The 27,470-nt window shown below is 41.4% G+C and overlaps 1 protein-coding gene across 1 annotated transcript in view; it reads right to left on the reverse strand.

Moving 5' to 3' along the window:
* TRAM2 (translocation associated membrane protein 2) overlaps positions 1 to 27,470 on the reverse strand; it is a 52,982-nt gene that overhangs the window by 13,064 nt on the left and 12,448 nt on the right. Inside the window, exons 2-4 of the mRNA XM_020790586.3 lie at positions 13,149 to 13,212; positions 9,947 to 10,056; positions 8,639 to 8,755 (exon numbers count right to left, since the gene is read on the reverse strand). Of these exons, the coding sequence (XP_020646245.2) occupies positions 8,639 to 8,755; positions 9,947 to 10,056; positions 13,149 to 13,212 (291 nt within the window). The remainder of the gene's footprint in view (positions 1 to 8,638; positions 8,756 to 9,946; positions 10,057 to 13,148; positions 13,213 to 27,470) is intronic.

Below are 27,470 nucleotides of genomic sequence, written 5' to 3' on the forward strand. Positions count from 1 at the left end.
TGCTACATATGCGGTTTCAATAGGTTCCCTTTGACATTTTTTAGCCCAGTCGTGTCTGACTCTAGGGGACGGTGCTCATCCCATTTTCAAGCCGTAGAGCCAGCGCTCGTCCAAAGACAGTTTCCGTTGCCATGTGGCCAGTGTGACTAGGGAACGTCGTTTTACCTTCCCATCAAGGTGGTACCTATTTATCTCCTCGCATTTGCATGCTTTCGAACTGCTAGGTTGGCGAGGAGCCAAAAAAACAACAACCCACCTCCGGTTTATGAATGTACAATATTGTGCTTCTGTACCCATAATTAAAAATGCCAAGAAATGGTCCAATATTGCTGCACAATATTGTACCCGCACTGCCAGCAGGAAAAAAAGAATGCCAAGCTTTGCATAGCAAAGAGCAGCCTAAATGCTGACAACACCAATGGCAGCAGCCAGGGTGGCTTACAGGATAGCCTCTTCTGCTCACTACCATTCACACTTGTTGAAAAACAGCCTGACATTTGCTTTGCATTTGGGTAAGAAGCGGTTAACTGTTGAAAAAGGAGTCAGGTTTCTGAGATTCTCCTTTGCTTGGAGTCACTTTGTGCATGGTAGTAGTGCTGGGGGACTCCTGATCAATATCTTGACCATTAGCCTGCAGAGTGTCTCAGGGTTCCATCATTTCCCGTACTATTTCACATATACATGAAAAACCTGAAAGAGGCTGTCCAGAATTTTGTGGTCTGGTACCACCAGTCTGCTGGCGACACCCAACTCTGTCTGCTTTTTAAGATCTTCCAGGAGGCCCTTCTCTCATTATCTCAGTCTTCAGTGTGTGGTCACCCAGCCCTTTCATTGGGAAATTGCCCTTTCAATGTTGCTCAAAGACTGCAATGGCTTTACAAACAAGTGGAGAAGACAGTGATGTGGCAGCCTCAACAGATGCTACTTTGAAGAATGCAAATGAATCTGCAAAGGTCCTACTCCTTTTGATAGGACAACTCCTTGCTTAATAATACCAGAGAGGGGCAAAGCCATAGGGACAGCCCCAAAGGAAAACTGTATTTTTATTGAGTTCTCTGTAACAGGTGAAGAAACTGTAGAATAAACAACCATGAGAAGTTCTCGAAAGATAAAACACCATGACCTTTCTAATATCAACAGCATGGATGCTTCATTCTCTTTTATCCTTGGAATTAGTAAATAACACAGACAGCTGAAGATCCTGGCTAAATTAAATTTCCTTGTCTTTTCTGGCTAAATGAAGTGCACTTCATGTTGGCAGAGTCAACAAACGTTATCTAGAGAGAGAGAGTGCCACCGTTCAGCTGTGGAAAGCAAAGAGAAACCACCTGACTGGTACAGACTATGCAGTGAGCTCCCCAGCCACAGACAGTATCATCTAGTAAGGTCTGAAACTAGAAATGGCAAAGAAGTAGGTTGAAGAGGTCATCAACACAGGGATCTTCAACAGTCCTAAAGGTGGTCATCCATAGTTCAGCCCCCAAAGAGCTTGCAATACAGTACTGCTAGGAAATGCAACCACAAATGTCTCATGTAAGGTGGGTGACAGAAATGCTGCCGTAATCCAGGAACTCACGAATGCACTGCTCAATCTAAGAACACTCTGGGAGGAGAAAAAGCAACAGCAAGAGATGATTGGACAGATAACAAAGAAAGCTCTGCTCCAATGCAATAAAGTACTTGATTACATGTAGAATCTAGACCTGTGCTCATTAACTGAAGAGATGGGTGTGTGTTGCGGTGGCCTTTGTCTTATTTATTGCAATGTTTCTGACCTACGCTATACCAATAGATCTCAGAGCTGGGTAAAGACAATAAACTTTCTTTAAAGTAATCTAAGATACTTCAAATACTTTCAAAACACTTAAAAAACTTCAAACTATTTGATTTAATAATGTCAAACTACACCTCATTTTTTTAATAGTTCAGGGTTGTTGCTGTTTTTAATCACCCTGTAGTGGAGAACTCTGAAAAACTGATTCACTGTACCATAGCTAAGGCTGAAAAAGAGAGTGATGTTAAGCAGGAACTTCTGAAAAGCCTTGCAAAGCAAAAAGTAAAAGTGTGCTGCTCATATACCACCCCATAGCGCTTCAAGCACTCTCTGGGCGGTTTACAAGTTAATTATGCAGGCTATACACTGCCCCCCCCCCGGTACAAGCTGAGTACTCACTGTACTGACCTCAGAAGGATGGAAGGCTGAGTCAACCTTGAGCCGGCTACCTGGGATTGAACCCCAGGTCGTGGGGTTTTGGCTGCAGTACAGCAGTTTAACCATTTGCCTCTCATCATGACAAATAAAAATACACAAGGAGGCCTCCAGCTCTCTGCACTACAATCGCTGAGCTATGGGAGGACAGGAAAGCCAAATATAACCTCACTTGCCAAATGGAAATAAAGAAAAACATTTAAAAGGTGAGAGGGGCGAGGGCTGCGCTCAGACACTGGCGGCAGGTAATGGGGGGCAGGCAGGTGGGGGTGAGGAAAAACAGGGGGAGGGGGGTGTCCTTCCATCTTTCCTCCTCCCGTCCAAAATTATAACATAAAATACACAAAAGCGTGACATTTTAAAGGTTTTTATCTTTGCCTGATGGACAGAGGACATTAGGCTAAAAAGGAGGACATGTCCTCCTTTTGACGGACATCCAGTCCAATCCCTTGCCCAATAGGTAAAGGTAAAGGTTCCCCTTGACAATTTTTGTCCAGTCGTGTTCGACTCTAGGGGGCGGTGCTCATCCCCGTTTCCAAGCCATAGAGCCAGCGTTTTGTCCGAAGACAATCTTGCGTGGTCACATGGCCAGTGCGACTTAGACATGGAACGCTGTTACCTTCCCACCAAGGTGGTCCCTATTTATCTACTTGCATTTGCATGCTTTCAAACCGCTAGGTTGGCGGGAGCTGGGACAAGCGACGGGCGCTCACTCCGTCATGTGGATTCGATCTTACGACTGCTTGGTCTTCTGACCCTGCAGCACAGGCTTCTGCGGTTTAGCCCGCAGCGCCACAGATAGTAGTCAAATTTTCTCTTCAATGCTTCCAGCGCTGGAGTGCTCACCACCTCCCAAGGTAACTGGTTCTAGCAGTTAAGAAGTCTTTCCTGATATTCAACTGAATTCTGGCGTCCCTTAACATGAACACATTATTACGCATCTTGTTCTTTCGGATGATCAAGAACAGATCCTGCCCCTCCTCTGTGTGACAATCTTCCAAGTTTTTGAAGGGGGCCATTATGTCTCCCCTCAGTCTTCTTTTATCAAGGCTAAACATGTCCAATTCTTTCATTCTTTCCTCACAGGGCTTGGTTTCCAGTTCCTTGATCATCCTTGTTGCCCTCCTCTGAACTTGTTCCAGTTTGTCAGCTTCCTTCATAAAGTGTGTTGGTCAAACTGACTCAAGAAGAGGCCTAATCAGTGCCGAATAGAAGGGAAATTAGTACACAGGATTTGGAGGCCATACTTCTGTTAATGCAGTCTAAAATAGAATTGGCTTTTTTGCTGCTGCAGCATCACACTGTTGGCTCATAATCAGCTTGAGGTCTACAATAATTCCAAGATTCTTCTTTCATGTCGTATTACCAAGCCACATATCCCCCATCTTGTAATTGTGTATTTGTTTTTTTTTTCTCTAGGTGTAGAACTTTTCACTTATGCCTACTGAATTTCATTCTATTGTTTTCAGACCAATGCTCAAGCCTATCAGGATCTTTTTGAATTTTGTTTCTGTCTTCAAGGTATTAGCTATTCCACCTAATTTTGTGTCATATACAAATCACAGTGTGGATTTCAAGCTAATAGGTCCACCACTGACATGGTATTTTCCCTCAGACAGTTGCAAGACAAATGTAGGGAGCAACAACAGCCAGCCTTCATAGATCTTACAAAGTCCTTTGATTTGGTTAGCAGGGATGGCCTTTTTAAAATACTTCCCAAGATTGGATGTTCACCTCGACTCCTTAACATCATCAGGTCCTTTCATGAGGAAATGAAGGGCACTGTAGTTTTTGATGGCTCAACATCAGATCCAAAGCGGAATGAATCAGGGCTGTCTCGTTAGGAAGAACTGTGATGATTTGTGTTTTTATGTGTATTAGAATGGGATATGTAGTCCTAAGATTGTCCCAATAGCATCCATTTTGATTTAAAGTCTGCTCTGTAGTAGGAAAGTTTTACATGCTGTTTCAGAGAAGCTTCGCTCTCTGGTTATCTCGTTGCTAGGGTGAGTAGAGAGCAGAGACTTTCGTAGTCAAAATAATTCTGCCACAAAGTATGATAACAACTGAAGCTTCATGAGAAAGTTAGGCGGAACAACAAGACCCAGGAGGGGGTGTTCCTTATGAAGAATTCTGGGAAGAAGAAGAAAGTTAGTGAGGAGTTGGAAAAAGATGGAGATGGTCTGAGAAAGGGCAGACACGTGCTTTTCCCATAATGGACTATTTTTCCTACCTTGGACTGATGGAAGTCAACAGGTTTTCATCTAGCATCAGCCTATGAAGACTCAAGACACGTGAGATGGACTATGTTACCCTTTATATTAGTTAGCATAGTTTCATTTCTTTATTTTTCCAGCTGGAGTGGGGGGAGTGGAGTGTTCCGTTGGTCTTGAATGAAAATGTACCTACTGAACTATTTTACTATCAACTGAAACCTTTTCTAAAGCAATTCTTTTTAATAAAACAGTAATGATTCATTTCTATCTAGAAGCATTGTTTCTTGAACAGACTAGCTGATGTCTAATTGGCCACGTGGGTTTGCTACCAAACTTTCAGAGCCAAATCATTCTGAGTATAACTCAAGGATGTGTCTGTGTGTGTTGCTTTCTTAATAAGGAGATTGGCTTTTGAGGAAGAAATTTAGACAAGACCTGGCTGGGAACTAAGTGGCTCTGCTCAGCAGTTAGAGGTTTGTCTGGATTTCGTACTCATCCCAGTCTCTGGCACCCCCCATAAATCTCTTTGGAGATAAGGGGCGAACCTAGTTATCTTGTTAATCAGAATATCATGGGGCACTTTGTCCAAAGTTCTGATGAAGATATATTACGTTTACAGTATTCCTACCTTCTATCAAGCAAGTTACCTGGTCAAAAAACAAGATAAGAGTGGTTTGGCAGGATTTGTTCTTAAGAACATAAGAAGAGCCCTGCTGGATTAGGCCAAGGGCCCATCTAGTCCAGCTCCCTGTATCTCACCGTGGCCCCATCAGATGCCTCTGGGAGAACACGAGACAACTACATACCTGTCTCCTGATACTCTTCACCTGCATCTGGCATTTTGAGGTACCTCCCATTTAAGCCTGGAGATTATACATCCCCATCATGGCTGCCAATCCCCTTTTAAAGGCATCTAGGCCAGTTCTTGACTAATCCATATAGGTTTCCAGATTCACTGCATTGTTTTCAAAGTAGCTGGAGAAGGACCATTTTATTACCTACTCTAGAATTTTCCATGGGATTGATGTCAGGCTGACTGATCTGCAGTTTTTAGGTTCCTCCTTTTGGGAAATAGGGTCAACATTAAGCCTCCTCCAATCATCTGCCATTTCACTCATCCTACATGATTTCCAGAAAATAACAGACAATAGTTCTGAGAGTTCTTCAGCCAGTTCCTTCAGTACCCTTGGATGCAGTTCAGCAGGTTGTGGAGATCTGTACTCATTCAAAGTAATAAGGTATTTCCTGACTATGTTTCTCAATCTCAAGATGCAATCCTGTTCCCAGCACTTGTACTTCACATCTGCAAAGAAGGTCATAGAATGTCTTTTGGGCGAAATACAGTACAGTACAGCTACAGTAAGAATTGAGCACTTCTGTCTTTTCTTTTATTCTGCTACTGTTTTTCCTTGCCACTAAGTAGCTGAGCTATTTATTTTCTGTCTTTTCCTAAGCACATACCTGAATAATGCTTTGTTGCTCCTTTTAGCACCTCTTGCTAACTTCAGCTCATTCTCAGCTTTTTAAAAATATGTTTAGCTTTCCAGATTTGAAAATGTTATTTGAAAATTTTTAGCTTCTTAGCTTTGAACACAGCTGCCACTATGCCACAAGTAAAACACTGCTTTGGAATTATATGTTACGGTGTTTCCCCAAAAATAAGACAGGGTCTTAATTTTTGTTCCAAAAAAACACAGAAACAAAAAAATTAGGGCTTATTTTCAGGTGATGTTTTATTGTTTTCATGTACAACAATCTACATTCAAATACATTCAAATACAGTCATGTCATCTTCTTCTGGTTGCTGCACAAGGGTGGAGGGTAGGGTTTCACTTAACTGGGGCTTATTTTTGGGGTAGGGCTTATATTACGAGCAACCTGAAAAATCATACTAGAGCTTATTTTCAGGTTAGGTGTTATTTTTGGGGAAACAGGGTATATACTTCATTACTAGGTCTAAATTCCCACTCAGGAATCTCCTAAAGACTTCAGACATTCACAACTATCTGGGAATTATCTATAATTGGTAATAGTCTAAATCAGTAATTATCAACATGGGATATGAACAAGGACATTTAGGGGTACATGAAAAAATTGACTGATAGTGGAAAAAGGCCAAGATATACTGCTGGAATTTCAGTGGATGAAAATCCTCATGTTCAAATTCCTTTCATGAGCCATGGATGGATGGATGGATGGAAGGAAGGAAGGAAGGAAGGAAGTGTTTGCGAATTGCTGTTTTGCTTGGATTGGGGAGGTGGAAGAAAATATAGAGACATGAAAAGATTAGAATGATGAACCTATTATCTGGAAATGGGATTTCCTGGTTTATTTTTCTGTACTCTCCCAACTTCTATAAAATCTACGCTTCAAAAAGAGCTATCACCTACAGTTATCTATTTGAATGGTGTTATATCTCAATTTGCCTTTGACAAATGATTTTTCCAAATTGCACTCAGCTATACATTAATTAATAAACATACACACTCTGAGAATGTCATTCCTTTTGTTTATTTTGTTTCTAGTACTTCCAACTTCTTTTAGTTACTCTCCATCCCAAATCTAAGGGCACCCAGTGTGGTGTAGTTGGTGGATAGAGTGGACGAGGACTCATATGAAGGGCACAGTTTATGGAGATGGGCTGCCAATGGGTACACAAGAGAAAAAACTCTTGGGAACCACTGGTCTATCACATTTGAGACTGAAAAAGCAACACTCATTCTAAAAAACTGGGTGAAATCCTAGTGGTGGTCACATAAGATACTGTGCTAATTGTGGTTAATTACAGATAATTGGCAAGGTGATGAGGCATTGTCTCAGTCATTTGTTTGGTCATATAATTGACAGCCAACTATCTTGGCATCTCAGCAATTAGCCACTATTAGTCACAGAAAGTTATTCAAATCCTATACAAACACGAATAGGCTTTCAGGGATTAATGCCTAGAATTAAGAGAAACCATTCAGGCACTAGATACCACCTTTTATTTTTACATGTGTTTCTAAAAGAGCAACTATCCGTACCTTTTGAATTAAGTGTTCAAGGTGAGAAAGTCTGTAGCGTTCCCCTTTATTATGTCAATGGTTCATGTTTGTTATGTTAATTGTTTATGCATATTCATATTGCTGAGAGGCGGAGCCGAGAGGGAGAGTCAGTCAGAGAGAGAGTTTGAGCAGAGTGAGAGAGTGGAGAAGATAGAGTGTGGAGTTTGGGAGAAATCTGCCAGGTGATTAGTTAGGAGTGTATTATCAAATAGAAGATTGTTGTTAATAATAAATTTACCTATTGAAGATATTCATGAATCACTATCAATTTCTGTAATCAATAAACAAAAGTTATATTTAAAAGACTTTGAAGTGTGGAACTGAATCTTCATCTTCCTGAAGTAATGGTGATTTAGTGATCACCTGGTGGCAGCAGTGTAAAAGAGGGGATTGTTTGCCTTCCAGTGCTCTGAGTCTTGACAGTCAACAAGGGGGCATGAGGGGTGAACGCCACAATTGGTGGCAGTGGTGGGATACGAAGGAATCCAGTGAAGCTTGAGTTTGGATACGAATAAATTCAGTCAAGCGTGAGTTTAAAAAGAAATTTGCTTGAGTCAAGGGTACTTTTTAGACAGAGGTCTGTGGCAAAGAAGTTTGGTTCCTCACTAGAGTTTTTGGGAAAAGCTTAGTGGTGGGGGCTTCTGAACCCAGATCTGGGGGGAGGGGTCTAAGATAGGAAATGACTCTGAAAGAAAATTCTTGTATTTTTACCTCATGATTTGAAGACCCAGTGGGCTAGCTTAAGGCTCAAGGATCTAAGATTTTAGAGAGCGCTTGTGAGAAAAGCAGAAGCCAGCGGTCAGAGCAGATCTGAGGGAAGAGAGGAGAAAGCCTTTGCTTGAAGTAGAACTATTTTACTGACTGGAAGTAAAAGAAGAAAGACAGGTCTTTTTTTGAAACTAGTAAACACTCTGTACTAATCATCCCAGAAGTAAAAATGCCACCCAAATGTACCAAAAGGGGGAGTCCTGAGGCTTAGGTTTACATAACCAGGATTTTAAACATAGCTGAGACATAAGAAAGAACCTCTAAGTATCAATCTTCCTCTTTTCTCCATTAAGCCATCAGTTACACAGAGTCTGTACATGTTCCATATTTGTTACCTTTGTTTTATTATTGGTACCCAGGTTTATACTCCAGCATTCTAAAGGAAATTTAAGACAGCTTACCGTTATTACTACGTATAGACACCAGACCATGGAGGCAAGATGAAATGCTACCAACTGTCCAGATTCATTGAACTTGCTATGCTTAATCTTGGAGAGATGGAGCCTCCGATTGATTTTCTAAAAGCAAAAATGAAATCAAGAAAAGCAGAATGAAAGCAAACAGTCCACCTCCTCTCTTATAAAGACACTCTAGGCTTGTGTTAATCAGTCATCCTGACAGCATGGCAAAGATCTAGCGATCTTTGGAGATACTAAACAAGGTTTCTGTGTTTCAGCTTGATTCTGCGCAGCAATGATTCCTTGTGGCTGACACTGATCTCTTTCGTCCCATGCAAAATGGAACAAGACCATTCTTTGAGCTAAGTTTTGTTTCCCCTTATCTACAGTTTTGGACAGCATGAAACAAAGTGCTCCTATTTCTCCATTGCTGAATTGTTTGTCCTTTCTGGGTGCATCTACTGCCAGAAGTACTGTGGTTTTGATCTGGAAATGGATCACACTGGAAACTAGAACTGCCTCTCAGCTGTAGCTGATTCTCTAGCACAGGCTTTGGACTGCAGCTGCACGCAGAGCCCACCAGCCGTGGCAGTTCACAGTGATCTTTGTTCTCTTCTGTCCAAGTAGGTTATCTTGGCCATTGAACCAAGTGACAGGAAGGAAAGAGCTGCAGCATAGATTTCTGAAGACATTACAAATACTCATAGATGAAAAAAAATGAGAGCTATTTTACGAATGGAAGAACCCCCACATTTGCATCCACCTTTAGGAACATGTAGAAGACAATGGGAGCAAACATATTTTGCCATAGGTACAAGGGGGGAAAGGAGGGGAGGGAGGAAAGGAAAAGGACAGGAATTAAGGCAGCCTATAGCGGAGCCAATCTGCCGAACAGCATAGAATGCTGGAGTAGTATTCAAGAGACTTGAGTTCAAATCCTTGCTCAGCCATGGAAACTGACTGGCAGGCTGCAATGATAAACCACTCCTTTAAAATCTCACACACCTCCAGAATTCTGTGAGGGTCTCCATAAGTCGGATATTATGATAGCATATAATGGCCACAGGTCAGAAAAGGAGTGAGGGTGCTGGCTAGGATGGAACAAATTCTGATCCTCCTTACGAGTATTCTGATAAAAGTGTAATATGAAACAAACCCTGAGGTCAACTGCTTCAGTCCCAGAATGGACTTACCAGCATCTTCCTGGCTTCACAAAGGCAACTGTGATAGACACCTATCAATCCCATATTTTCTACTAGATAAGAGGCACATTTAGACATTTAGTAGAATGTAGGAAACTGCAAAACTTACATCCAAGGCATATTCCTGGACCACAGCATGCAGAATTATTGCTATAAATATGTAGAAGAGGATTGTGACCAAATCCTTCAGCCCGTAGTGATAAAGAACAATTTCACCATCTAAAGAAAAGGAAACAGGATCAAGAAAAAAAATACTAAGATCAAAATGTAAACTGAAACGCTGTTGAGAAGCTGTGATTTTCAAGTCATTTGCAAAAAGAAAAATAGTAATGTATTAACAATGCCAGCAAGAGGTGGGAAAGAGACCACAACAAACTTTAACAACTGAATTTAGCTACAACACAGAGCAAGTACAGCCTCGTTGAACAACATGAAGTTTTACATCTTGTTCCCACCCCATCAGCAGTAGAGATAACTAACTGCCTGAGGGCCTGTTTACATAACCTGTTATTTTCTGATAAGAATCTGCACTTACTTCATAACTTGATTTATAAACACATTCCTAGGCTGCTGCTGTCAGTCAGAGAGACTGAAGCAGTCTGGAAGGCCAACAGCCACTGTCAAGATCAAGAGACCTGAACTCACCTATTTTTCATCTCTGGGTACAAGTGACTGTGTGGTAGGGTTGAGATCACAGTCCCATAGCGCGAAACACAGTGACTTGTGAATGACCCAAGACAATGAGCAGCAGGATCCAGCTCAGGGCTGCTTCTTACTTGACTTTCTGATCTTGGGGTATGCATGCACATATCTACAAAACATACACAACCCATGACAGTCATGAATGTAGCACATCCTAGTATATCACAGTTTTTCTTGTCAAAACAAAAAGAAGCAGTGACATACTTCTTTCCTATTTACCACATGTGCATTTCACAAATCTTGTTGTGATTTAAAGGTGTGTGCCCCATTCACAAGAAACATGAGCTGTGAATATTTTGCATTCAGAAGTAAAACAGAGAGTGGCCTCGAAGCATGCAGCTTTTCTTACTTGCTTAGCGCATATTCTGTTAAATTATTGGTCAAGAAAAAAACATGCAAAATGTGGTTTTGAACAAGCGTTTATGTTAACAATATACTGAAAGTATGGCTCAAATTCTAATGGATTTCACCGAGGGGGAGTCAGGGTTGGGGATTTTCAGTAATTAAAGACTTCCATCCCACAGCTTTCATGTCTTCACAGCAATAAAATGGGAGCCTCAGATGCATTGAAAGAGAAATTGGAAATGCTTAATTTCTGCTAAACTGTGATTGCTGATGGCATCAGCCTTATACAGCATATGTTATGCCAACAGAATTTCAGCCATTGTGTGAATGGAGTTAACATGTGCTTTTTTGTTATGTCAGTCACAGCACCAGGGAAGTGTGAGCATAAACACTGGAGGAGCATAACTTCCCTTTCCACAGACCAGCAACTCCCCCCTCCCCTGTATCTCAAGGGGACCTTCCACTAGCATCAATCTCATCTCAGACAAGCTATGACTGAAGGTAATTCGGCCAATGTAATTTATACTGCTCTATCTCAACAATACTGCTGAAGGAGACTCTTGAGCGTCCCCTGGACTGCAAGGAGATCAAATCTATCCATTCTGAAAGAAATCAACCCCGAGTGCTCACTGGAAGGACAGATCCTGAAGCTGAGGCTCCAATACTTTGGCCATCTGATGAGAAGACTCCCTGGAAAAGACCCTGATGTTGGGAAAGTGTGAGGACAAGAGGAGAAGGGGATGGCAGAGGATGAGATGGTTGGACAGTGTCATTGAAGCAACCAACATGAATTTGACCCAACTCCGGAAGGCAGTGTAAGACAGGAGGGCCTGGCATGCTCTGGTCCATGGAGTCAAGAAGAGTTGGACACGGCTTAATGACTAAAAAACAACAACAACAAGGCTGTACCTCTCTACTGATAACAACTGCTATATCCAGAGTTATTAACCTAACATTTTATGTCAGTACACAATTCATTTAAAAATGAAGCTCATGGTATTCAGTAAGTCAGACTGAGAGCATTTTATGTTTAATCAAAGCATAGAAAACTCCAAGCTGTCAAGCTCTTATGTGACATTTCTACTTTCACACCACCACCCCTCTTAGAACACCTTTCAAAGAGAGATAAGATTCATTTTCTTGTTTAAACAGATTAACATTTTACTGTGTCTTCTTCATCCCAGACATCACAATCATTCTGGGATGGTAACTTCCCCTTCTCCCCCAAATGAGAGAGAAAGGGGTTCAACAAGCATGAACTAAGTCTTTCTGATATAACAGTCTCTGTCCATATTCTGCCACCTCACCACACCCGTAGTCTGGTCCTTTAAAAATGACCCCTCTGGCAAGGGCATCTGCAACAATGAGAGGGGTTCTGTCTCCACCCCTCTCTCTATTCTCCAGTCCACTCCGGTCCAATGTCCATGAGTTCCCACCTTGGATCACTGAGTTTGACAGTTTGGGATGCACTGCCTCCATGGGGAACCCCCTCTCTGTTCCATGTTCTCCCAAGAATTCTCTCTCTCTCTCTCCTCTCCCTCTCTCCACAGCAATAGGCTTTTTTTAGAGGGCCTGTGGTTTCTTTGTAAAGTAGCGTCTCCCACATGGAAGATGAGCCTCTCCCAAATCTGCATGTGGGGATTTATTTTCCAAACTGATTTCCAGCTTTTGGATAGGGAGTGTCCTTATTAATTCATCTCGGTGTCTGAGGAACTGCTACCTTCTTCTGCTCCCTTGGTATCCTTCTTCCCTTCTATATCCCCCTCCTTTCTTTCCTCCTTCCCCCTTTTTTTCCTGTTATGTTTTCTGTATTCTTTTCTTTCTGGCCTTTGCTCGCCACCTCTGAGGTGTTCCTTCTCTTCTCCTCCTCCTTTCTGTGCACAGTTTTTGTGGCCTGGGTATCAGTTGTTTTCCAGGGAAGTGGGATGCCACTCCTACAAAAGGCATCGCCATCCTGTCCCAACTCTTACATGCTATTTTTCTCCTTGAATTGTTGTGGTTTAGTGTGTGGACCAAAGAAGCTGGGAGCAAGGCAGTGTGAACCTCTTAAATAGTGTGGTGATGCACTACAGGTTAATTTGCACCAGAGGACATGAACCAGGGAATGGATGGCAACCAACAAATAGTTGCTTCTGTCAAGAAAACATCTTAATGCTCATTCATTCAGCCTAGCCTATCTTCACAGGCCTAGTTCTCACTTCGGGCTGAAAGGGGGACTCTTCTATATCAAAACAAAACATGAAGATATGCATACATTTTCTTACCTGCTGTAGGCACACTAACATTATACTGAGGTAAGATAAACAAGAAGGCAGTCTTCGCTGTAACCTGTAAAGATAAAAACAAATTCCCACATTAGCTGGACCTTTACCCCTACCCCATCTTTTTTGTAATGAACAAATTGTTTGCCCTATAATCATATCCCCAGGTCCTCTGCTCAAAAGTCCTTAACAGGCAAACTTGAAATCATTAATAAATATGGGATTCTATGAATCAAAAATGTGCCAAAAACCAAGAATTTTAAGTTAAATTGTTTCCCCCCCATATTTGTATTACTTTTATAAATGTAAAAACCATCAGAGGAAAAAAGATTGAATTAATTTATTACCATGAAATTTTCCATTTCATTTGAAAATTTAGGAAGAAAAGGGAGAAAAGATGAAACAGTAACAACAAGCAGGTTTGGTGATAATTAGAAAAAACAAAAGGCAATAAAATCTTATGAACACCAGCAAAAATATTGGACTCCACATTAAATAAGTACTGCTAATCCACATTTCTAACAGTTTGCTACTTCCAATATGACCAGCAACAATAAAGACCTTCTATCTTTCTATTGCCTTCCTCTCAAATATCAAAGTTTTTTCTTGATGAATGTTTACAGTCTCCATCAGGACCATAATGTTTCACTGTACCCATATTTTTAGATGGACTATTTTCACTGAAGTGGCTCCTCTATATTTATTTAATACTAACATAATAATGACATGTTCTCACATCAGTTCTGACTTACAGGAACCCTTTCCAGGATTCCCATACACACACCCGCATATAGTACTCAGAAGTAGTTTACTGGTGCCTCTTTCTGGTGGGAGCATGTAGCTGCACAGACTAGTTCCTTCCAGGAAGCAAAGTGGAGAAATCCAGCTCCAGATTCCTAGCTCTGCATCAAAGTGCTCCAAACATACTGAGCTATCCAGTGAGCCATATGTTTATTTTCCTGCTTCCATATATATTCCCATGTTTCTAAGACATAGCTTTTTGAAGACGTTTATTCTACTTGGTAATAAAATAAAATCTAATTTCCTGCTCCTCCCACATCAGGTTACGCTTGGGATTCTAATATGAACAGATCTGAACCTACCCTCCTACAGCCAATTTTATTTATCATGATTTGTATGATGCCATTTACACTGTTATTCAATAACCGAGGCTGGAATCCACTGCCCTAATCCATGTATCCCTTCTTTCCAGATAAACATGAATACATAAAGCTGCTGTTGCTTCAGTTAATCTATAACAGTCTACTATGATGGACAGCATCTCTCTAAGAACAAATAATTCCCGCTGTCCTGCAACTGAAGATCTTTTTAACTGGAGATACCAGAGAGAGAAATGGCAGCTCCTATCTGTAAAGCATATATATTCTGTTCTTGTGAAAAATCAGATCAGATTATCAGAGTAATGAAACTTCCAGCACCCAGGGATCAGCAAGGTCAAAGATGTACCAAAGAAACTACGCAGGATGGCCTCCACCCTCTAGTGGGCATTCTACAAAATTCAAGAAGAATGCTATCGCGCAGTTCAACTAGCTGCAGAATGTGGAGAAAGTGGCTGATTGTGACCGAGTGGTTAATTTCATGTTATGCTGGATTAAGTAAAATAATAAGATTGAATTTTTTCACATAAAAACATTTCAAGAGGACATGATTTTCCCAAATGAAGTCTTAATAGAAAAAAAATCCTTTAAAAATTCCAAACATAGGCACTGCACTGATTCCAGCATCCGTGATGTCCTCAAGCTAGAGGAAAAGAATTGAGACTGAAAATTCAAGAAAAAACAGGTGTGCACATAGTTTTAAATTGTAAATAAGCACAATATGTGAAGTTCTAAAATGTGTTACATCTTTTACGGTTATAAAAAGCAAAGGAACTGGCTTGACTTGTAGGTTCTATATTCAAGTGAATTTGGAAGCTCTTCTCTATGCTCAAATATTTCTAAGATACAAAATTCCCTTGCTTCACTTGGACCTTAATATGATACAGAATGAAACTTTTCTTTCCTTCAGAAAGCATTATGTAAGGTTATGTGTCACTACAGTGGTGCCTCGCTTAACAATTGCCCTGCATTACGACGAAATCGCTGTACAACGATCTTTTTGCGATCGCAAAACGATGGTCTAAATGGGTTTTTTTCGCTTGGCGAAGATCGGTTCCCTGCTTCGGGAACTGATTCTTCACATTATGACGATCAAAACAGCTGATCATCGGGTTTTCAAAGTAGCCACCGGGTGCTTAAAATGGCTCCCCGCTGTGTTTAGGGACGGATTCCTCACTATATAGGCAGCAAAAATGGCCGCCATATGGAGGATCTTCGCTGGACAGTGTGTTTTTACCCCACTGGAACGCATTGAATGGGTTTCAATGCGTTTCAATGGGGTTTTTAATTTTGTTTTACAATGTTTTCGCTTAACGGCGATTTTCCTGGAACGGATTATCGTCATTAAGTGAGACACCACTGTACTGCTCTTTCCCAAAGGCAAATTTAAATGCTCTTTGAAATCAAATGGAAAAGCAAATAATCTCATCTTCCAAAGTAAGATTGCTGTGTTGGTAAGAGGCAGGAATCCGGCAGATAAAGCTTATCCAACAGTGATGGAAGAGGATTGGCCTGGGGAATTTCTGCCTGCTGTGCAGCTGTAACAGGCAGGAAACTTGTCAGATTATAAAGAGCTTCTGCCTCCTTCCCAGCTGAGAAACCAGTTGGATCAGAGGGAAATTCCCTGAGATTAATGGAACCCTGAGGATAAACCTCAAAAGGGAGGCAGATGGCAGTAGAAGTGTGTGAAAGGGGAAATAGGACATAAAGGAGAGAAATTAGTCAAGCAGAGCCAAGATAAATACAAACTTTGTAGCTAGGAGGCATCTGGAGGGGGAAATAAAGGCAAGTATTAGTTTCCAGTTCTAAAGCATATATCCACTATGTCAACTACGCATGCTGGCTGAAAATCTAGTTCAAACATGCTAAAACAGAAGGCACTACGGTTGCTAATCTAGTGCCAGAGATGAAATTTGGAAAGGCAGTGGTGGAACATGCTGGATGTTTAGCTTTAAGAACAGAGGATTAATTTTTCAAACAATGTTTATTTACAGAATGGAGGGTTGTTGTTGTTTGTTTTGCTGTATTCATAAGCAATGTTCCCTCTAATTTTCTGCCCCTTGCACATGTGGCTCTGCCCCCACTTGTGTGCATCTATGTTCCCCACCCCTGCACAGGGTTCCATTGTGACCGGAACCAAAAGGGCTGAAAACTATCACTGTGGGTGCATGGAGGGGAGTAGAGTTGTGTGCATGCGCACAGGGGTGCACCTTAGAGGGAAGGTTGTTCTAATGTGTTTTGCAATCAACAGCATGCCAAACTGGAACTACTATAGATGTGATGTAAAATAAAATAAAATAGGGGACTCGAACAAAGGGAAAAAATGACTGAGGTAAGAGCAAAAAACATGAGGAGTTTGATGCCTCCAGTAGAATTTAACCAAATACAAATAATGACACCACCTGTGATAGCCTGTACCACAGCAATTTACTGGAAGGACATAACATGGGTATGGAATTTGGAATTTGGACTTTATTTGTTAACATGGCTGCTTCTGTTTTCAACACTGCCTGAAGATACCAAATACTTGTTCAGAAGGAGGTCAAAGGGGAAGATTAGACTGCTGAGGGATGAAACTAACCTCTAAACAACAGCTACGTCCTGCTATAGTTCAATAGAACACATAGATCACATGAGAGAGCCACATTTAAGTATTTTCTTTTCCTCCTCCATCTACTACAACAAGATGAGGACATGAAGCTAGGATTTCAGCTTTTTGGCCCCTTTTTAAAAAAATTCCTTCCCTTTCCCATTTCTCATTCCCTACCATTGCATACTTTAGGAAGGGATGGCAACACTGAAGGCTTGCACATACATTTGTGGGTTTTTTTAAGCTGACCTAATAAAAGGTACAGTGGTGCCTCACACAACGATGTTAATTGGTTCCAAAAAAATCAACGTTGTGTGAAACATCGTTCTGTGAAACACCATTTCCCATAGGAATGCATTGAAAACTGGTTAATCCGTTCCAATTGGAACGGATTGCCATCCTTGAGCGAAAATCCCCATAGGAAACATTGTTGAGTGAAACAATGTTTCCTCCATTCAAATGTATTGAAGCCGACTCAGTGCATTTGAATGGCATTCCGATGTCTCTTTTCCCTCATTTAAAAGTGCCTTAAACTGTTTGAAACCTGTTTTAAATGCTTGCAATCATTAGCCCACCTCCTGAATCCTATGCAAACTTAATTTGGTGTTGTTCTGAGTCTTCGTTTGAAACTCTTTGATCTCCATTTCCCTGCTTTTGAAGCTCTTTCCGATGTGCCTTTTCACTCCTGTAAAAGTGTCTTAAACTGTTTGAAGCCTGTTTTAAATGCTTGCAATTATTAGCCCACCTCCTGAACCCTATGCAAACTTAATTTGGTGTTGTTCTGAGTCTTCATTAATTTTTGGTGATTTTTTGTTTTTTCTCTGATTGAAATGTATTGGACGGATAGTTCAATAGAGTTCAATGAGGGAAAAACAAAAAATCACCAAAAATTAACGACGACTCAGAACAACACCAAATTAAGTTTGCATAGGTTTCAGGAGGTGGGCTAACCATTGCAAGCATTTAAAACAGGTTTCAAACAGTTTAAGGCACTTTTAAATGAGGGAAAAGAGACATCGTTGTGTGAAAATCCCCCATAGGAAACATCGTTGTGTGAGGCGGCAAATTTATCAGAAAAAGCCATCGTTGTGTGAATTCATCGTTGTGTGAGGCACCCGTTGTGCGAGGCACCACTGTATATGAATATGGAATTTATTTTGGATTTTACTTACTGGTCAACACCACTTTTTACGCACTCTTCATCAATGAAAACCTTCATCAAAATTCTCCTGCATAGCTACACAAATACTGTAGTGTAACTTTGGGGGGCAAATTGCCCCAAGCTAAGAAATCATTGTAGACACTGTTAGTTGAATGCTGAGTCACACAACTCAGTAAGCAACAAATCACGTCTACTGCGATTTCTTAACAAAGCAACTCACTTCTAAAATTACACAATTAGTGTTACGCCAGCATAAATAGGCAAGTGGATTTGGGTTGTCAACAGAATAAGCACTATGTTAGAAAAATATTCACAGAGGATGGGGTTCAATTTAGGGAGAAAGCAAACAGGCAAACTGACCTTACTACATGGGGTCTCCAAGCCACAACTTTGGGACAAACAGGACTGTCGCAGCAGCTAAATTCAACACCAAGGAAATTCCACAGCTTTTTCATCTGGCATACAGCTGACAAAGATTCTTACAAATTGTTGGTACAGATCAACTCAAAAGTATCTGACTTATTCAAGCTGGTATTTTCCATATCATGCAAAACTTGTAGCATTTTCAACCGGAATTGCTAAAAAGGGGTGTGCAAGAAAATATTATCACCTCTCCTTACCATTTCCATCAGCCCTAGCCAGCAGAAATAAAAGTTGGAAGTTGCAGTCCAGCATCTGGAGACTAACACTGAGCCCACTCCACTCTAACAAAACAAGGCACTCAAGACAGTACGTGTACATGAGCCATACATAGTAAAAATCAATAAATACACAACATGGACCACATGATATCATCCACTCCCATTAACATATGCACATACAAGGGGCAAATATATGGCCTTAACTACCTCAGATCTCTTACAATCAGACTGGGCAACTGATACCCATGGGCACATAATCAGGGGTTCCATGGAAACAGTAATTTTCATTCCTTGACAGCAAAAAGACCCTCTCCTCTCCTTTTAATAGACAAACAACCAAGGTCAGCTCAGAAAGAAAGAAGGGGCATTCCGGTGACAACTCACAGTTCTACACTAAGACACCTGGCACACATAAAGAACCCACAGGCAATCCAGGATGAGTTCACATAAAAATGAGAGCAAATAACATAAATTATGTCACCTCAGAAACAGAAGAATTGTTATATTTATAAAGTGTATGAGGTAGCTTTGATGGGGGTGGGTGGGATAAGATCTGTCCCTGAAGAAAACATCCGTTAACATTCAACAGAAATTAATGGAATACATTTGGAAACAGGAGGTCCATAGTTAGGTCTAGACTCCTTGTGATACACTCAGTGAACAGTTACTCTAAAAGCTTGTAAAACACATGCATGCCCCTCTTTGAAATACATTTTCTAAACATGAGAAATAGTAAAGGAGCAGGAGCTACTTTAGAGTTCACTTTTCTTTCCTTCCTTCCAGCATTCTCTCGTTCACAGAATTATAACAAATATGTAAAGGTCATCATGTGGAGCTGTAACTTTCCCTTATAAAAGTTGTGAATTCCTGGAAAACACTTCAGCAGCAGTTACAAATAAGGAAAAGTTACTTTTTCTCTAAGCAGTTTTTGCATAAAATTTAATGGAGATTTTATCTTTCTACCATTAAGTATAAACCTGTTTAAAAATGGCCGCTATATATTTTCCAGGGAAGACTTTGCTGACTATTCAGATGTAATATAAATTACAAGTGAAATATGATGCTCTAAGGATATCAAAGAGAAAACAGTGACTCTGACTCACCAGCATGAAGATTTATCAGCTGCTCCAATAACCGGTGGGATTCCTCATTAATTGGCCCTCCCGGCATATCAGCTTAGAACAGGGTGGATAAAAATCAATGATTTTTAAAAATCAAGTTGATTCAAATCACGATTTAAATTTTTTTAAAATGATTTAAATCCATAAAAAAAATTAATATTTGATTTTCATCAATTTTTAAAATCAAAACCACTTTACCTCGGGAGCCACAAACAAACACCATGTTATCAAAGCATAATTTTATAACTAATCAGGTTTGATTCTATACTTATAAGATATTTTTAATAGTTTAAAAATATTAAAGCCGACCATAGGGCTATAAGGATAGCATTTGACTGGTCCTGTCGGATCTTGATGATGACTTGCGGAAGGAGAGGTATGGGGGCAGGGGCAAAGTAAAGAAGGCTGGGAGCCCAGGTCATCATGAAGGCATCGCCTAGGTTTCTGGGGCTGGTTCCCCTCTGGAGCAGTAACATTTGCATTTGGCTTTGTGTGAGGTGGCAAAAACATCTATGAGAGGGTGGCCCCACAGCCTGCAGAGATGGCGGAACACCAAGTTGTCAAGGGTCCATTTGTGTGTTTGGGTATGGAGCCTGCTCAGTTTGTCTGCTATGTCACTTCTTTGTGTAAAGATGTGGATGGCTACTGGATAGATTTTATGTTTGTAACACCATTCCCATAGTTGAATGGTGAGGTAAAGGAGGGAGAAAGAGTGGGTGCCTCCTTGCTTGTTGATGTACAAGAGAGCCGTTGTGTTGTCCGTAGTGACTTGTATGCCTCGTCCTGTAATGAGGGGCTCGAAAGTACGGAAAGTCATGAAGATAAGAAGGGAATGGAGCTCTGCTCATCGAGAGATGAAACCTTAGCGGTGGCAAAAAGGAACTGAGGCAATTGCCAAGACAGGCAGACCACGTGTACTAGGGGGATGGTCCTGGTAAACACGTGCTAAAGCTCTAGAATATTCCGGAAACCTCTGTCCAAGTGCAGAACAAACCTTATAGTGTACATTCACAGAGACTATGAAGAAGAACAGGCAGTAATAAGAAGGTACACCAATGAGGCTTTATGGAGATAATGGTGGTGGTGGAGGAGAATCAGAGGAGCTCTGGTCAGAAAAACAAGGCGGAGGAATTTAGGAAGCTATCATTCAGCTTTTACAAACATAATATGCAAATAATGTAAGAGTATTTTTTCTCTCCATCCCTCACTTCAGGATGATAGCAAATGTCCACTGTCAACATGCTTTTTGATTCTAAGGGGTTTGGGAGGAACAGGATGCAACTCTTTAGCAGTGCAGCAAAAAATATTCTGTGCCTGTGCAGAAGCACTCAAAATATTTTTGATTAAGACTCTCCCACACTTGATTTACCAAATGATCTTTGCAACCACTGATTGCTGTATTTCAGTACTGCAGTGAGTCACAGTCTTTTAACTGAAGTGAACACATAATTTTTTGTTCCCCTTCTTGAATCAAGACAAACTATCCACAGTATTTGAAGGGTGAAATAACAAAGTAACTTGCTGGAGGAGGAGGGGAGGCAATAAGAAATGCAGACCAGTAGCAAAATGTAATTGAACTGGTTGATAAGACACACATTTTAGGGCAGGAGGCTCCCACCTGACCTTGCCCACATGTGCTGGGAGTATCAATCCCACCATTCCAAACCAGAAACCGAATTGTGGCATTTGTAATCCAAAACAACCAGAAAGGGGAAGGAAACTTAAACTAGAATTTGCAGAACCAAACAACAAAATATAGCCAGTGTGATTGTAGCAGACAAAATATCATACTAAGAGTGAACAGATCTGAGTTCAAAATGCCACTCATACACGGAAAGTCACTGGGAGGGATGGAAATGTTAAACCACTCCTTAAACATCTTGCCTACCATGAAACCCCCTATTAGGGTCACGATAAGTCAGAAGTGGTTTGAAACCACATAACAAACAACAAAACGTTGGGGAATGGTACTGTTCCTAGCAACATATGCCATTTTCTGATAAGGTTATCCACTACAGTTATTCAAAGCAAAATTAGTTTTTTAGATCCTCTTTAAAAAGGTCTTTTATACTACTATCCAAGTTCCGGTCATGGCTTTTTCATCACAAGGTGAAGTCGTGGTGGGTAGCTTTGCTTATGTTTGTTTTCTGCGAATTTTTAAGATATCTCCTCTATCCTATTCTTTTTTTTTTTAAAGTGGCTTGTGTGTTGCTTTTATGCTGGCTTTTTATGGAGTTATACTGGGTGTATCAATATTGTTTTTCAGATGTTGAATGTTTTAAATGGGTGCGTATTACCAAAGTTATACATTTATATATGACATCTATATGAAATATATACATGTTATATGTTTTTAGTCATAATTTTTCCAAAGAGAGGACTTTGCTGACTGATGATGCAAAATGCTGAAACACACTAGATCATGTGTGCCCATGAAGAGTTCTGATTCTTCAAGTACTTATCATTTTACCATCTCAAAAGGGCATTAAAATCTGTGACATTTTTCCAATACAGTATTAGAAAATGCTTCCTCAATCACCTTTTAAAAAGATGATGACATCAGCAAACTTGTCAACCACGCTGCTCACTTTCAACTCTGAAGCCAATCTATCAGGGTGGATTTAAATTAATTTGATTTCAACAAATCATTGATTTTCATGAACCCTGCAATCTATCAAAAAGTTAATACACCAGTAGAGATCTCTGGAAACCCCTTCTTGTTTTTTAACATTACCCATCTACCATTTACTCTTAGCTTCTATGTATGAGTAGATAAATATCTTTTGTGAGTCCTCAGAAGATTGGGAGGGGGGAGGATCTGAGTTTGAAATGTGACAGCAATAGACAGAACAGCTAAGGAAACAAAGCAAAAATAGGAGGGCCAGGTGCCAATCTTAACAATTTGCCACAGTGCAACAGAATTAAGGTCCACAAAATCTTCCCAGTTTACAAAAGGCAGGCAGTGATTTGGTGTATGTTTGTAAAATGAACACTGAACAAAACAGATTAAACAGTCTGGAAGGAATTATCTATCCAAATTTGTTTGGAGTGGCCCCTTTATAAATATATTGGATACCTCAGTGCTTTATGAATCTGGTTGTGGAGCAAGAGGTGGGGAAATTGATTCCCCACTGTGCCTCCTTGACAGGGGCTGGATTTGATGATCCATAGAGCCCTTTCCAGCTCTGCAGTTCTAAGAGGATGATGGTGATGATATGGTGGACTTCAGTCAGGCATTATTTTTTTCTAGTCTAAGTGTGTGTGCTACACTTTTAAAACTATATATTTAGATTTATAGTACCATACAAAATGTCATGCTCATCAAAAATGTCTGGGGTATTTGAATATTTCTGAATATTTTGATATTTCAGAAATATGCTATTGTAAAGCTTTACAGAATCAGGATAAAACTGTCTATAAGAAGGAAGAACCGTGATTAAGTATACAGTGGAGTCTCGACTTACGGTCGGCTCCACTTACGGACTTTTGGGCATCCGGATTTCTCGGGCCGCAAGATTTTCAATCGACTTGTGGCCGGAGAATCGACCTACAGACCAGAAGAGGGAGGTGGGGAAAGTGTCAAATTCAAATTTGGTGCTTTCCCCACCTCCCCCTTCCAGTCCGTAGGCCGCGGATCTGCCTCTGGATGCTTCCCATGGCTTCTCCACTGCCATGGGAGGCCTCTCAGAGGTCCCCCCTGCTGCCGATTGTGCCTCCGAAGCATGATGGGCGGTGGAGGGGACCTCCGAGAGGCCTCCCATTGTGGCAGAGAAGCCCTGGAAAGCATCTGGAGGTCCCCCGCCACCACCGCCGCTGGGAGCCGCACCGCGCCGAGTGATCCCGGCCATGCTCGGACTCCTGGACTTCCCCCGCTGCTGCTACGGCTCGGCTCCCAGCAGCGGGGGTGGCGGCGGGGGAAGTTCCGGAGTCCAAGCATGACCGGGATCGCCCGGCGCAGCTCAGCTCCCAGCAGTGGTGGCGGGGGACCTCCGGAGGCTTTCCCTGCTGCCATCTGAGGCCTTTCGGAGGTCCCCCCGCCTCCGGTAGTGCTTCAGAGGCACGATTGGTGGTGGCGGGGGACCTCCGAGAGGCCTCCTATGGCGGCGGTGAAGGCGTCCGGAGGTTCCCCCCCGCCAACGCAGGCTTTCTCAGGGTAGACTGGGCCTAACAGCGGAGGGCTTCCCCCGGTAGGCCCGGTCTAACAGGCTTTCCCAGGCAGTAGACCGGGTCTACAAGGGGAAGCCCTCCCCTGGTAGACCCTACATCCCGGGCAGTAGACCGGGCCCACCGGGGGGAAGCCCTCCCCTGGTAGGCCCAGTCCACCCTAGGAAAGCCTGCATTGGCAGGGGTGGGGGAGCTCCGAGAGGCCTCCGCCAGTGGCGCCGAAGCCCTCTGAGTTCTCCGGCAGCGGCGATGGAGGCGGCGGGGGACCCCTGGAAGGCTTCAGAAAGGTAAGGTTTTAAAATTATTTTAATTTTGTGTGTGGGGGGGGTTTCTTGGGCGGGTTACAGATTGAATGGTTTTCAATCCATTCCTATGGGGAATGCATTTTTGACCTGTGGACCTTTCGATCTACAGACCCTGTTCCAATACGGATTAATTCTGTAGGTCGAGACCACACTGGACATAAACAAACTCACTGGGCTTTCAACATATTTTTCTGGAAAGTTAAATGCATGAAAACAAGGTACTTACCACCCTCACATTTGTTAACAAATGCAGCATGGGTGGGTAGCCTATTCATGTGGAGTGGGAAGAAAAATACACAGACACACACTTGTTCCAGGGCATTTAAAAGCAAACTCTTGTTTAGAAACTGCAAATCTAAAACCAAGATATTTTTTATTTATTTATTTACTGTATTACATTTATAGCCCGCCCATCTAGTTATACCAACTACTCTGGACGGGTTTTAGCTGCAAACTATATTAACATACAATTGATCACATATCAATATGAAACAGTACTTTTGATGTGCCTCTTACATGAAAGGATGGCTGCCAGATGAGCCAGCAACAACTGCCGTAAGACTGTAAAGCAGCTGCATATGTATATGATCTGGGAAAGTTGTGAAAAATCTGAATGCAGTGGGACTATAATATTGTATGACCAATACAACTTATATATTATTTGGTTATTCCACTAATTGGTGAGGTAGAAGCTCTAATCAAGATGAAGATACAAGCTATTTTTTTCTTTCGAAACTCAATTATTACACTAGCTAACCTAATCTGGAACTCCTACAAACACACACACACACACTCCATAAACCTAACCACCATTTGTTAAAACACCCAAGAATTTGGCTCCTGGATGAAATATCTGCAGTATTGGATTGAAGTCTGAGATGGGTACCAATTGGAAAAATTGTGATTTGTCTCTATTGATGATTTGTCAAGGTGCATGAATCACAAATTTACATTTTTTTGGTGAAACAAACCATGAATTGATTCATAGATTCACCAGGCCTATAAAATGCCCCCCAGGAACCTAGAGACACCAAAACCGTAGCTTTCCCAGAAGCTTTCCCTGACTCTCCCCTACAACTCCTCCATGTTTGGTGAAGTTTGGGTTTCAGTCATCCAAGTTATACACTCACGAAGTGGGTCTCCACAGGAAAATGGCCTTTAGCAGCTGGCTTGGGGGAAACTCCAGCACTGGTTCATGCCTGGGACCAAGACTAATGCAGGTTGCAGATATGTAGATTTTTCCCCAGGGCCTTAGAGGTAGCTGGCAGTCAGGTAGATTTCTTCCCCTGAGTTTCAGAGGTGGCTGGCAAAAAGGCAGGATTGTTCCCCCGAGTGGTAGAGGTTACAGAGATGTAGGATTGTTCCCCTGAGTTACAGAGGTGTCTGGCACTCATGCAGTTTGTTCCCCAGGGTTACGGAAGTGATACAGTGGTTAAACTGCTGTACTGCAGCTAAAACTGCTCACGACCTGGGGTTCAATCCCAGGTAGCCGGCTCAAGGTTGACTCAGCCTTCTATCCTTCCAAGGTTGGTAAAATGAGTACCCAGCTTGCTGGGGGGGCAATGTGTAGCCTGCATAATTAACTTGTAAACCACCCAGAGAATGCTTGAAGTGCTATGGGGCGGTATATAAGCAGCACACTTTGTTTTTGCTTTTTTTTTTTTTTTTTTTTTTTTTTTTTTTGCTTTTAATGGAATTCAAAAAACAGGTAAGCCACTTAAAACAGAGGCTGGGGTGGAGGAAGAACGCGGGGACCTATTGAATAAACACACACACACCAAAATCACCAACCTACCCTAATGCACACCTCCAAAAAATAACTGGAAATAAAATACACCTGCCTAATGAAAGACCTCCCCAAAGGCCCACTATTTAGAATAATGTAATAAAGTTGTGATTTGCACAGTGCAACTAACAGTAACAGTTGTGCTACTCAGAGAGAACACACAGACAAGAGCATCCAAGCACTCAAAAACTGGCTGCAAGGAAACTACTGTACTTATGAAGCCTCTTAACAATTCCCATAGAGCCCTTCAAGCCACTCAATCCAGAAGTCTCTAGATCCCTCCCATGATTTCCTAAAACTTCTGATTGACAGGAGCGAGCTGCAGACTGCATGGGGATGTGAGAAAACAGGTAAAAAAAAAACAACAGGTATAACCAAGTGACAAATTGAAAATTGCTAAAAAAATTGTCATTTTGTATTCATTGGGGTCTTCACATCTGATAAATATGAAGTGACAAATTTGCGATTTTAGATTAATTCTACAATTTGTCATTTAATTTGTGCCCATCTCTAGTTGAAGCACACAAAAGCAGCAGCACCGTTTATCAGCAACGATTGAGTAGGATTCCTAGAAGTATAATCCCATGCAACTTTATCAAGATGTAAAAATAACTGGACACAGACTTACTTTCAGGTAGACACAGAAGCAATTTTATTACATTTGTATATATTTGGTCTCTTCACTGATGTGTAAGAGAACTACTGGCACCCTTTGAATTCATGGCCAGTTGGTGGGTGGAGAAACCTCAATAAGTTCTGGAAACAAGAGTTCATTTGTCAGCTGCCTATGTGCAGCAATATTAATAGTTCAAATATGAAACAGCATGACTTGTGACAGTATCAGTAAGGAAATGCTGATTCCCCTGTGCTGCCAGTAATAGAATTAAAACAAGGGTTCAACATGAAGAGAAATGCAAACACACACACATACACAAGATTCCGTTTCCCATACTACCTATTTTTCAGTGGTTATTGAATTAATATTGCCAACCATTTTGGTAAGGCAGAATAAAGAGCACAAACTATACTTTATAAAGAACTGTTGCCACAATTGCAGAGGAAAGATAAAAAAAATCCCCCCAAACAGTGAATCCCCCACAGTCCTGAACTTTCTAAGCAGAGAAACATAATGGTGCTGCTGTAAAAGGGAACTATTATTGCTGCCATCTGCAAATGAGTCAATGTGTTGCTTCTGTGTGAGGTGTAGCCCATCAGACCTTAGAGACAAACAGTGGATAAGTGTGAAGGGTTTCATATTTACACTTCAGATGTAAAGGGGTTTGTGAATTCTTTCTAATTATGTGACTCCTAAACAGTAGCCTTTAAAGATGTCAGGCACACACACAAAAGCCACATGGAGATAGTGACATGACCCATGATGATCTCTGTCCTTGTGTTATCTTTTCATAAATATGTGCTAAAGTTACTAATATGCAAT

Source organism: Pogona vitticeps, chromosome 1, assembly GCF_051106095.1.
Source record: "Pogona vitticeps strain Pit_001003342236 chromosome 1, PviZW2.1, whole genome shotgun sequence".
Taxonomy (NCBI): Eukaryota; Metazoa; Chordata; class Lepidosauria; order Squamata; family Agamidae; genus Pogona; species Pogona vitticeps.